This window comes from Xyrauchen texanus, chromosome 37 (assembly GCF_025860055.1).
Source record: "Xyrauchen texanus isolate HMW12.3.18 chromosome 37, RBS_HiC_50CHRs, whole genome shotgun sequence".
Classification (NCBI taxonomy): Eukaryota; Metazoa; Chordata; class Actinopteri; order Cypriniformes; family Catostomidae; genus Xyrauchen; species Xyrauchen texanus.
In genome coordinates, this window is record NC_068312.1 from 38070600 (window position 1) to 38083413 (window position 12814).

General features: G+C 39.8%; 2 protein-coding genes across 3 annotated transcripts in view; one reads left to right on the forward strand and one right to left on the reverse strand.

Annotated features, from left to right (window-relative positions):
* pi4kab (phosphatidylinositol 4-kinase, catalytic, alpha b) overlaps positions 1 to 12814 on the forward strand; it is a 74352-nt gene that overhangs the window by 15202 nt on the left and 46336 nt on the right. For both annotated transcript variants that reach the window (XM_052109210.1, XM_052109211.1), the window contains exons 20-31: positions 3775 to 3883; positions 4993 to 5129; positions 5867 to 6000; positions 6125 to 6207; positions 6309 to 6379; positions 6463 to 6587; positions 7961 to 8042; positions 8155 to 8238; positions 8314 to 8403; positions 8564 to 8683; positions 12413 to 12505; positions 12580 to 12736. In XM_052109210.1, the coding sequence (XP_051965170.1) occupies positions 3775 to 3883; positions 4993 to 5129; positions 5867 to 6000; positions 6125 to 6207; positions 6309 to 6379; positions 6463 to 6587; positions 7961 to 8042; positions 8155 to 8238; positions 8314 to 8403; positions 8564 to 8683; positions 12413 to 12505; positions 12580 to 12736 (1285 nt within the window). The remainder of the gene's footprint in view (positions 1 to 3774; positions 3884 to 4992; positions 5130 to 5866; positions 6001 to 6124; positions 6208 to 6308; positions 6380 to 6462; positions 6588 to 7960; positions 8043 to 8154; positions 8239 to 8313; positions 8404 to 8563; positions 8684 to 12412; positions 12506 to 12579; positions 12737 to 12814) is intronic.
* Positions 1380 to 3503, reverse strand: serpind1 (serpin peptidase inhibitor, clade D (heparin cofactor), member 1). The gene is given in 3 exon segments (XM_052109220.1): positions 1380 to 1631; positions 2595 to 3101; positions 3104 to 3503. Coding segments are annotated over 3 exon segments (1137 nt in total). The 3' UTR covers positions 1380 to 1401.

A 12814-nucleotide genomic window follows, 5' to 3' on the forward strand; every position in this document is an offset into this window, starting at 1 on the left:
TAGAGCCGGAACCAAAGTGTGTGTGTTGCTCGCTGTTCTACCCGCATTCGAAACAGTCTCTACCAGCTTCTCTTTCTCACTGACCTCCACTAGCATTCACATGCGTGTCTCTTAACTCATTAATCTTGTCCGTCAGCCTGACTAATTCTTTACATTTATCACATGTAAATGCCTCACTGCTTATGGAAGAAGCTATAGTAAACATGCGGCATGCAATGCAGGAAGAAATGACATGAGCAGATGTCATGACTTACCACAATTGTTTGTTGTTGTTATGGTGGTATGGTTCCTCAAGAATGAGCGGCGAGGTTTTTAGATCGATGTGGTTCGTGATAAGCAGAGGTTTGAGATTGGTGCAATAATCCATATAAAACACAGAGGACAAAATGAATGCACACAATCGAGACATGGGATGGAGACAAGTGGGAAAAAAGAAAATGTAAAAAGAGAGAAAATTGGTGCGCAAGGTAAAAAACATGCAGTTGAAATGGTAGAAAAGATGAAAAAAACTAAGCACGTGGTAAAATGTTAAAGGACAAAATGATGAACGTATAAGAAAAATGAACAATGCTAAGCAGGCTAGCAAGCTACAAACACAGACTCGGACAGGATCGACTTACTGAGGGTTATAATGGGATGGACCACCGTGCTGAATTTGAGTAAATACAATGAAAGTTTTCCCCGCAAAAGTAAAATTCTGTAACTTTTTGTCAAATTTTTTGCAGAAATCGGATCTCTTAGACCATGACCTGTCCTGTGAAATAGGCCTATATATATATATATATATATTAAAAGAATGAAATAACAAGGTAACACAATGCCCATTCTCTAACCTTGAACCTAAACCTATAATCTGATTTGGTTGATTAGAACATTGTTCCAGGACCAACAAGGATACTTATCCAGGAATATGTACTTCACAAAGCATAATACAATTTAGATAAATTGGACATGTTCCTGGATCAACATCCTTTTGTTTTTGGTCCTAGAACAAAGTGGGCCAGACCTTGTCCCTAACCATAACCTATCCCAAAAAGCAGAGAGTAATAATAAGTAGGTTGATAAGAATGGTGTTCAGGCTCCTAATCCCAGCCCAATGCCCAGTCCCTAATCCTAAATCTAACCTTTCAATCTGATTGGTTGATTACAGTGGTGTTCCAGGACCAAGAAGGATACTTATCCCGGAACAAGTACTTCACAATGTAATTTAGCCAAACTGGAATGTTGTTCAGTCTCCTAACCCCTGTCCAATGCTCAATCCCTAACCCTGAACCTAAACCAAAAGTCTGGTTGGGTGAAATTAATGTTGATTCAGGACCAACAAGGATGTCCTGCATGGGTAAATTATGTTAAGATCTTTTAGTCTTTATTACAAGACTTGACCTTGCAATTTAATGAGCCTTACAGTTTCTCAAGGGATCTTTTCCCTGGAAGTTTCTGAGGAACCGCGATGAGCATGCTGATGTTACCAGTGTAAAGCAACTGCAGAATGTCACAGTTTAGCTCATGGTCGACAGCCGCCAGGTAGCTTCCTTTGTTCTGCATCATGGGAACGTGCACCTGCTGCTTCTCGTTGACACGGAAATTCCTTAAGTGTGACAGTTCCTTTGGGAACTTCTGCTCCCAAGTACCTGCATTTGTTGTTACAGAGGAAGTCAAAAACATTTACACAAGGCCTCACTTTGTGGGATTATTTGGGAGAAGCAAGTAATCTTAGCATTAGATTTTACATCAGTTTAGAGGTGAGGCAGGTTAAGTTGATGTTCTCCAAAGATGAACGGTGTGGCAGGGCGGGGCCGGGTCGTGATTCTACACACCCGGTCCCTTATCAGGCTAATCAAGCCTCCGAGAGGTATAAAGGCAGACTGCGGAGGATAGTGCGGGAGAGAGATCGTTTACGGACATGTCCGTCGTGTGTGTGTGTGTGTGTTGTTGTCTTTTGTTTAAGTTAAGCATTAAAGCTTGCCTCCTCCTTGTCCGTTTATATCACGTTACAGACACATGACGGACATGTCCGTAAACGATCTCTCTCTCCCGCATGATCCTCCGCAGTCGGCCTTTATCCCTCTCGGAGGCTTGATTAGCCTGATAAGGTACCGGGTGTGTAGAATCACGACCCGGCTCCGCCCTCCGCCCTACCAAAAATGGTAGGTTTCCCTGCTAAATATGCTAGCTAAGAAAAGCATGAATTTCTTTGCTGGTCCGAATGGTTTGGTGATTCACCAGCAAAATTGTTTAAAGCTGGTCAACCAGCATTTTCTTACATGCAAAGCTGGTTGTCCAATAAAGTGTGGGTGGTTAATCTTGTAAAGCAGCCTAGTGGGGAAACCAGGATACCAGCATCTCATACTGGGATCCAGCATCCAAAACTCAGCATGCTGTATACTGGTAACCAGCTATGATTGTCTTATCAGCAGGGTTAGCTTCAAAACAATTGTGGTACATGAATCGTTGCACACCATACATAATAATTTACTCTAGAGTTGATTAGATTATGAGTGGAGAATTCTTGTCATCTTACTAATAGCAAATTGTGTCTCTCTTGAGGACTTGTCTCAATGAACAATCACCAAAATGTTGTAGAATTGATTTACCTTTGAAGTAGAGGTAGTTCAGCAGCATCACTACCATGTTGGGGTCAACACTCTTAAGTGGTTCCTTGATCAGACCTTTTGTTATCTACTGAATGCGTTGGTTCACCTTCACGAGGAACGCAGGGTCAGCAAAGTCCACCGACTGCGGATCGGCGAAGTAGTATGTCTTTGCATCCCCACGGAACCCATCCTGTATGGGGACGTTTTGTTTCACGTTCAGGTCATTTACGGAGCGCAAGGTGTAGCCAAAGTTTCGTCTGAAGAGCCTGTGTGTGAGTTTGCGGAACAGCTTGTGCACTGATGAGTTATCGTAATGAGTGCTGGAGTTGAGAAATTTGGCAAAGCCAAGAGTTTCGTAGAGCTGTTCGTGAGCAGAGGGGCAGACGCCTAGAGCCACCATGCCCATCGCGGTGGAGATTCCAACAGGAGCAAGTAGAATGTTGTCGGTCTGGTTGAGTCGATTTCGGAGTTTACGATAAAGACGAAACCCAAAGCGGGCGTTGACCACATACGAGTTCGTCCATGGAATAGCTTTAAGAGGCGTGCTCTTCGTATTTTGGGGTCTGAGGGTTCTGAGAACAAGTCAAGGTCAGGGGCAGGAGTGGAGATCTCATCTATATGATCGCCTTTGCTGTAGTCGTCCTCACCCTCCGCCTAGATCTTATCGAAGTCGATGTAGTCCTCATCGTCAAGCCCTTCAAGAGGAAGGTCATTAGTGACCTTGTTCTCCCGATGGAAGTCTAATGGCATGGACTCCATGTTTGTGTTCTCTCCACATAGAGAATGCCCACGCGCATCTACCAACTTTTTATCCTCGAGTCTTTCAAAGTGTGAGCTGAGGTCTTTTACCCCAGCCAGAGCTGGGACGTTCAGGAGAGCAGCTACGACTATGATTGGAATAATCCACATCCTAGGAATTTATGGAAACAAAACTTGCTTGAATGTCAAATGCTAACTCAACTTAAAATAAATTGTGAATGTGTTCCCCAGCTGGACTTTGAAGTTGGTCTTTACTGATCAAACAGAACTGAGTTCAAACAGTTCTCAAAGACCTTTTCATTTGACGGTTTAACCTTTGAAATGCACAAACAGTGGCAGCCCCTTGTCTGGGTGTTTTTCTTTGAGATGGATGCATATACAGTAACACTTTTAATTGCTTGTTGGTTTTGTCTCGTTGCAGTTGACCCGTCGGTTGCCCCCCGTTAAAGAGGCCAAACCTCGTCTACAGAAGCTCTTCAGAGACTTCTGGCTCTATTCTGTCCTCATGGGTTTTGCTGTTGAAGGTTCTGGTGAGGAAAAAAACTGTATCTCTGCAACTGTGGAAACTTTTCCCACCTTATGCTGATTCTGTTCCAAAATCTAGTGAGCTCCCTACCTAGACAGCATTTTACGGTATCGTAGGTGCTCCCCCAACACAAGCTAGCTCTTCTTTGCCCTTCTAAGATATTTAATTTTGGCCAAATTTGAATGCAGCAAAGTATGGATAAAATAGGTCAGTCTAATTAAAAACAGGTTGTTTTAGTGTCTTGTGTAGATTTATGCTTTTATTAGAGTATTGTGTTGTTAGCTTAGCAACATGCTAACATCAAACTATTATTTGTGAGTCTTTGTGTTGCTGCCTATGTAGAATGTCCTAAATCAGGCACTAATGAGGTTCCATCTTTGATGGGATGCTGCCTTAAGCTCTACAAGTTGTAGCTCAACTGGTAGAGAATGGTGCTAGTAACGCCAAGATCATGGGTTCGATTCTCAGGGAACACACAATCGTGAATGTACTGTAAGTCGCTATGGATTAAAGCGTCTGCCAAATGCATAAATGTAAAGTAGCTGCTTATGTAGACAGCTTGATGGCTCACTCGTTTTTGGAACAGAGCTTTAAATATAATTTCTAAGGAGGATCTGTGTATCTCATCGAGTATTGACGCTGACTACCTCCCATGGAGTCATGAGATTGAATCCAGGGTGTGCTGAGTGACTCCAGTCAGGTCTCCTTAGCAACCAAATTGGCCCAGTTGCTAGGGAGGGTAGAGTCACATGGGATAACCTCCTCGTGGTTGCTATAATGTGGTTCTCGCTCTCGGTGGGGCGTGTGGCGAGTCGTGTGTGGATGCCACGGAGAATAGCGTGAAGCCTCCACACGCGCTACGTCTCCAGGGTAACGCGCTCAACAAGCCGGATTGATGGTCTCAGACGCAGATGCAACTGAGATTCATCTTCCGCAACCCAGATTGAGGCAAGTTACTACACCACCACGAGGACTTGGAGCGCATCGGGAATTGGGCTTTCCACATTGGGGAGAAAAAATAAGAAATATATTCAACAGTGTGTGTGTGTGTGTGTGTGTGTGTGTGTGTGTGTGTGTGTGTGTGTGTGTGTGTGTGTGTGTGTGTGTGTTTAGGACTGTGGCCTGAGGAGTGGTATGAGGGAGTGTGTGAAATTGCCACAAAATCACCATTGCTAACGTTTCCGAGTGGAGAACCGCTGCGTTCAGAACTCCAGTACAACTCTGCACTAAAGAATGACACCGTGACACCGGTAACACAACTCTCAACATTGTGGGGGGGTGTGTGTGTGGGTGTGAGAGAGAGCGAGCGTGTGTGTGAGAGCGAGCGTGTGTGTGAGAGCGAGTGTGTGTGTGTGAGCGTGGCTGAGAGTGTGTGTGTGAGTGAGCGGGTGTGAGAGCGAGTGTGGGTGTGAGCGAGCGAGGGTGTGAGAGCGTGTGCGTGAAGCGTGTGGCGAGTGTGTGTGAGCGTGTGGCAGTGAGTGTGTGTGTGAGTGAGCGTGTGTGTGTGCTGAGTGAGTGTGTGTGTGTGAGCCGAGTGAGTGTGTGTGTGAGTGAGCTGAGTGTGTGTGTGTGTGTGAGCGAGAGTGTGTGTGTGTGAGCGAGTGTGTGTGTGTGTGAGTGTATGTGTGTGTGTGTGTGTGAGGCAGTGAGTGTGTGTGTGTGTGAGCGAGAGTGTGTGTGTGTGTCTGTGAGTGTGTGTGAGAGTGTGTGTGTGTGTGTGAGGCAGTGAGAGTGAGCGCGAGTGTGTGTGTGAGAGTGAGAGTGAGAGTGAGAGTGAGAGTGAGAGTGAGAGTGAGTGTGTGTGTGTGTGAGAGTGTGTGTGTGTGTGAGAGCGAGAGTGTGTGTGTGTGTGTGTGTGTGAGTGTGTGTGTGTGTGTGTGTGAGCGAGAGAGTGTGTGTGTGTGTGTGTGTGTGTGTGTGTGTGTGAGAGTGAGAGTTCCATTCTCAACATAGCCGTTGTTTATTTTTTTTAAATGTGTTTTTGAAGGCGGAGTTAAGTGAACTACGCAGCACCATCATTAATTTATTGGATCCCTCGCCCGAGACGGCTGCGCTCATCAACAAACTCGACTTCGCCATGTCCACGTACCTGCTGTCTGTGTACAGACTAGAATACATGAGGTTAGAAATGCTCGTTCTCTCTTCAGAACAGCTCTTACCGTTCATCGTAACTGTAGTTAATATGCCTGTATTTACACATCTCCGTCCGTGTGCGGTTTCTGTATCTGTTGCTCTCTCATCACAGGATGTTGCACTCTAATGATGCCGATCGCTTTCAGGTGATGTTCAGGTACTTTGAGGACAAGGCCATCCAGAAAGACAAATCAGGTCAGATACATAAGGTCAAAAAGACTTGAGCTGTAATATATAACATGACAGTTCTGACTGTATGTTAATGAGAGCTGCTCTCTCTCCTTCTCTTCATCCAGGTATGATGCAGTGTGTGATATGTGTAGGTGATAAAGTCTTTGAGGTTTTCCTCCAGATGATGGCAGAGAAAGTGAGTCCTCTCTTCAATGCATTGTTAATCAGGAATGCAGTATCGATCTCCCGTTATGATAACATTATTGCTTCCTGTTTCAGCCCAAGACTAAAGAGCATGAGGAGGAGCTCGAACGACACGCTCAGTTCCTATTGGTCAATTTTAACCACACCCACAAGAGGATCCGCAGAGTTGCTGACAAATACCTCTCAGGACTCGCGGAAACGTAAATGACTCATACGTTCATTTTGACACCTGTAATTATACTGATGGCTAATTTTGGCCAGTTTAAATGGCTGCATCGCATGGATGGGGCAGTCCCAGAATGCATTAGATTAATTTTATTTAGTATTTATAAGATTCAAGAAATATAGCAATTATGTTTAAGCATATTGCATTTTCACACGGTATTTGGATGGTCTTTTTTTGTGTTTTGAGGTGTTGAGTTTAGCTTAATTACATGGCATTGCTTGGTTTATGTGTAACTTATAATAGTACAACTTTAATTATGTTTTCATACGTTTTTGAATCACTTTTTCATAGACATGTGTATAATGTGATGGATGGGTAAAATTCTAGTTTAAAACATGTGTCAAGTTAGTAGAAATGTATTTTTTTGTCCATGTTGGCTTCATAAACTTTTGTAAAGCATTTATAGCATTTTCTACAAAAGATTTATTTAAAGGGACAGTTCACCCCAAAAACAAATATCGGTCATTATTTATTCACCCTCATGCCATCCCAGATGCATATGACTTTCCTTCTTCTGCAGATGATTTTTAGAGGAATATTTCAGCTCTGTTGGACCATACAATCCAAGTGAATGGTGACCAGAACTTTGAAGCTCGTAAAAAGCACATAAAGGCAGCATAAAAGTAATCCAGAAGACTCCAGTGGTTTAATCCATGTCTTCAGAAGTGATATGATAGGTGGGGGTGAGAAACAGATCAATATTTAAGTCATTTTCTACTATAAATCTCCACTTTCACTTTCACATATGACTCCATTGGTTTCATCCATGTCTTCAGAAGTGATATGATAGGTGTGGATGAGAAACAGATCAATATTTAAGTCATTTTCTACTACAAATCTACACTTTCACTTTCACATACGACACCAGTTGTTTAATCCATGTCTTCAGAAGTGATATGATAGGTGGGGGTGAGAAACAGATCAATGTTTAAGTCATTTTCTACTATAAATCTACACTTTCACTTTCACATATGACTCCAGTGGTTTAATCCATGTCTTCAGAAGAAATATGATGGGTGTGGATTAATCCACTGGAGTTTTATGGAATAATTTTATGCTGCCTTTATGTGCTTTTTGGAGCTTCAAAGTTCTGGCCTCCATTCACTTGCATTGTATGGACCTACAGAGCTGAAATATTAAAACATGTTTTGCACCTTGAGTACACGTGATTGTACACAACAAGTTAACTTAAATGTGCATCACATCATCGACCCATACATTGTTAGCGACCAGATTTTAACGATGCTGCTTGTAAAGGCGTTCGATATCGAGGTTGCTCAGTAGTTTGGAACGGTCTCTTTTTCTCTCTTGCATGAACTCGTCCATCACCCTCCTAATTTCTCCCAGTTTTCCTCATCTGTTGTGGAGCGGTAGAGTGCTGAAGACTATGCTGGATATCCTGCAGACGCTCTCTCTCTCCCTGAGCGCTGTCAGTACTGAACAACATCCAATTCATAATGCTAACAATGACCAATGTTACTAATACTTACATGTATCACATGTCAATCACTTAACCCCTCCCCCTGTTTTCTGGCTGGCAGGACATCCACAAAGACCAGCCGTACTACGACATTCCCGATACTCCGTACAGAATAACAGTGCCGGACACTCATGAGGCGCGAGAGGTGAGCTGGAATAGAGATGAATGTTCTCACAATCATAGATGGGTGTTTTCTGAGATGTCTCTTGTGTTTGTTCAGAACATTGTGAAGGACTTTGCCGCCCGCTGTGGAGAGATCCTGAAAGAGGCGATGAAATGGGCGTCCTCCGTTACCAAATCACATCTGCAGGTGAGTAGAATTACACTAAAGCGCTGCACCTTGGGATAGCATGTTTATACCACGTTATATGAATATCGTAATCGTTCAGTGCCATGGTGCATATCAAAGTACCTTGGTGTTGCCATCTGATGCCATCTGATGCCATCTAATAACTTCCTCTCTGTTTCAGGAGTATCTGAATAAACATCAGAACTGGTTGTCGGGTTTGTCACAGCACACCGGTTTGGCGATGGCGACGGAGAGCATCCTCAGTTTTGCAGGATATAATCGGCAGAGCACGACACTGGGGGTGAGTGACACGGTCGACTCGCCGTTACCGATAGAAACACACATCCCGTCGCTATAGTAACACACTCCTGTACTCTTAATGGTAGACAGTGACTGAGATGGTAACTGAAGTGTTTGGTCAGATTAAGGTAAGACGTGTCCGAGTCTAATGAATCAGAATCCTAGTGGTAAAAAAATCTGTTAATTCCCACTTAAATGTAATTAAATGTTTTTAAAAACCAATTACACGTAGAATCTGATGATTTGGCGATTATATAAAAATTCACATTTTCACTGTGATTATATTAATAAATGCATCTTTCATTAAAAGCAGTAAAATATAGAATATGTCAATATATTATACGTTCTTTTTATATATTATGAGTCAATAAATACATTATTAAATGAATTATTATTTAAATTACATCATTAAAAATATAAAATAAATTAAAATTAACAGTGATTTTATGGAGCACTCATATTAATGTCATAATGGTAAATTCCATATTAATAAATCTTTCATTAAAAGCATCAAAATGTCAATTTTTCTATGAATTAAAAATTAAATGTGTCAATAAATAAATAAAATGTAAACTTTTACATTTTACTACATTTTTTACATTTTACTTTGGACTTTATATTAAAATTAAAAAATAACAATTAAAAATAAATTAAATTTGTATTTTATTTATTTTAAGGAGCACTCCTATATATTATTATATTCAATTAAATTATTATTATTAAAATATATTAAACATTCACACTCATATTAATGTCATAATAATAATAATAATAATAATATTAATAAATCTTTCATTAAAAGCATCAAAATCTAAATTTTTCTATCAATAAAAAAATTAAATGTGTCAATAAATAAATCATGAAATGAGTCAATTGATAAATAATGATGTGTCAATAAATAATCAAATGTGTCAATTACTAAATAAATAAATCTGGAAACTAGTTAATAAATAATGAATTAATCGTTTCAATAAATAAAGGAAGAAAAGTGTCAATCATAAATCATAAAATGTCAATAAATAAATACAATTAAAATTAATGTTACTTTGGACTTTATATTAAAATTAAAAACATCAAAAATCAATATTATAAATATAAATATAAAAAATAAAAAAAATCACAGTGATTTTAAGAAGCACTCATTTTAATATGTCATATTAATAAATGCTATATAATAATAAATATTTCATTAAAAACATCAAAATGTCCATTTATCCTTCAATAAATCATGAAATGTGTCAATAAATAAATTAATGCTGCCATTGTGGCCAGATCTCTCTCGGAAAGGAGATTTTTAATCTCAAGGGATTAACCTGCTAAAATAAAGGTTATAATAATTATAATAATAATAATAATAAATCATGAAACAAGTCGATGAATAAATAAAATGTAAAATAAATGTACCTTTGGGACTTTATATTAAAATAAAAAATAATTACATTAAATAAATTATATATATATATTTTTTAAATTAAGGAGCACTCATTATTATATTATATACTATTATTATTATTATTACTATTATTATTATTAAAAATTCACACTCATATTAATGTCGTAATACATTCCATATTAATAAATCTTTCATTAAATGTATCTTTCAATAAATCATGAAATGTATCAATAAATAAAATGTAACATGTTTGATGTATTTGACACATTTATTATTTATTATATTGATGAAAAATACATTGATTCTTTTAATAAAATAATTAATTTGTTAATATGGCACAATTAATTTTTCATATTTAAAAATGAACAACATCATGAATATTGTTGCTTTTAACTTGCCATTTGAGTTTCTAGAGTGTCATGTGACTATTTCACGATCTCTGATTGGTGGAAATTGTTTCCGCTGGGGGACAAAATGTTTTTTTTTTTTTTTTTTATCCATTTCAAAGCAAACACATAATATTATTTGAAATATCTCAATATTTAATGAAGGCTTTTTTAGCTTTGTCACCCCACCCAAATTCACAGAATACATGCTAAATAATATATTAAATGTACACTTTAAAGATGGACGCTACATCTGTAGGTGCAGGTTATATATCAAAACTAACTTCTAACAAGCGGATCATTGTGATCAGATCTGAAGTGATGTGAACTAACTCACTCGCAGCATCTTCGATTCTTGCAATAACATTGAAGTCTTTATAATTATTGTTTGGCAGCGTCCATATTTCATGTAAATTTTGAGCTTTCTTTTTATTTAAAATGTGTTTGTTTGTCCCTGTTTGTGACACATTTTTTTTGGCCTTTTTTAACATGTTTGTGTGTTTGAAAAATGTTGCATATAATTGTTTTGAATGTTATTTTGATGCATGTGTACATGTGTGTGTGAATCTGGCATTGTTTTGTCATTGACTCCATCACTTCTCTGCTAACCTGCTGGGCTGTTCACTCATCTGTCTGTGTGCCTGATTGGCTGGTCTTGGGTTTGGTGGGCGTGGCCTGCTTGCGCCCACAGGCTGTTTTTCCTCAGGTCGGTAGACTGGCACTGTTGTCTTCTATGGCAGTCATTCACTCATTTTCTCTCCCAGTATCTCATTCATCCTTTGAGTAGTTGATGCATGAGATGTGTTTTATCAACATCAACATTTTAGGTTAAAAGAAAAAGACAAAAAAAGTATAGTTTAAAAAAGACAAGTGGACAGTAGATGCTGTTTACCGGTCATCACAGGTCATATATGTTTCACTATTTCTGAATCTTATTTTGGCCTTCACTAGTTCAGATGAACGTAAATGATGATGAAAGCCAAAACATGAAATGTCATGGATCAATATTTACGGAGTAAATCATTATTTTGTAGAGTGGGCTCAAAATGACAATTTCTGCCTATGATTTTTTATTTTCATTGTGTTGTTTTTCCAAAGTTGGAGTGCCTATAACTCCAGAAGTATTAAAGATATCTCTATATCCTTTTGCATTCTGGTTCAGAACAAACTTTTCTTTATGTATCTAAAATTTTAAGGTCCTATATGGTTGAATCCCAGAGATATGGGGCTCTAAATGTGGCTCCATTTGCAAATTGACCCATTTTCAATGGTCGAAAACCTAATCTGGGTCACATGGTATGAAGCTCATTTTTTTTTCTTGTCCAACAAAACAAAGATCTGAAATACAAATAATGTTGAAACTAGAAATGTACCTTTTTATTTATTCACAAAATAATACAAATAATAATACTGTAGTCCAAAAATACACTATTATTAAGAATAAGCGACATGGGGGGCGGGGGTCTGGGTATCTCAGCGAGTATTGACGCTGACTAGCACCCCTGGACTCGCGAGTTTGAATTCAGGGTGTGCTGAGTGACTCCAGCCAGGTCTCCTAGGCAACCAAATTGGCCCGGTTGCTAGGGAGGGTAGAGTCACATGGGGTAACCTCCTCGTGGTCGCTATAATGTGGTTCTCTCATTCGGTGGGGCGTGTGGTGAGTTGTGCGCGGAGAATAGCGTGAATCCTCCACACGCACTACGTCTCCACGGTAACGCGCTCAACAAGCCACATGATAAGATGCGCGGATTGACGGTCTCAGACGCGGAGGCAACTGAGATTCGTCCTCCGCCACCCAGATTGAGGCAAGTCACTTAGTGCACTACTTATATGAAGTAGGATTCATCCGACACTAGGTGGCGCTACAAGTAGCACATATACGTTTACTCTAATAACTCATTAGTAATGTTTGAAGAAGCGGAGACACTGTCTGAGTTTGTATCGTCTGCAGGTGGCTCAGCTGATGGAACGGCCCACCTGTGTGAAGAAGGATTACTCCAACTTCATGGCGTCTCTGAATCTTCGTAACCGCTACACTGGAGAGGTACCAACTGTGCGTTTGTGTGTATCTCATGTAAGAAGACGGCGTATGATTATGTGCGTGTTGTGTGCGTTTAGGTAGCCGGGATGCTGCATTTTGCCGCGGCCACACACAGCGAGTCGAACCTCAGCAAGCTGATGGTGTCTCAGATGAGTGACGCGCTGGACGGCAAAGACTCGGATGCTTTCACACAGAACATGTTTAAAATGACAGCGCTGCTCATCAGCACTAAAGGTACCACGTTCTTTAAGCGTTCATTCCTTTTTCACTGTTCACGTTTGATGCTCTTAAAGAGATGTGAACGCACACAAA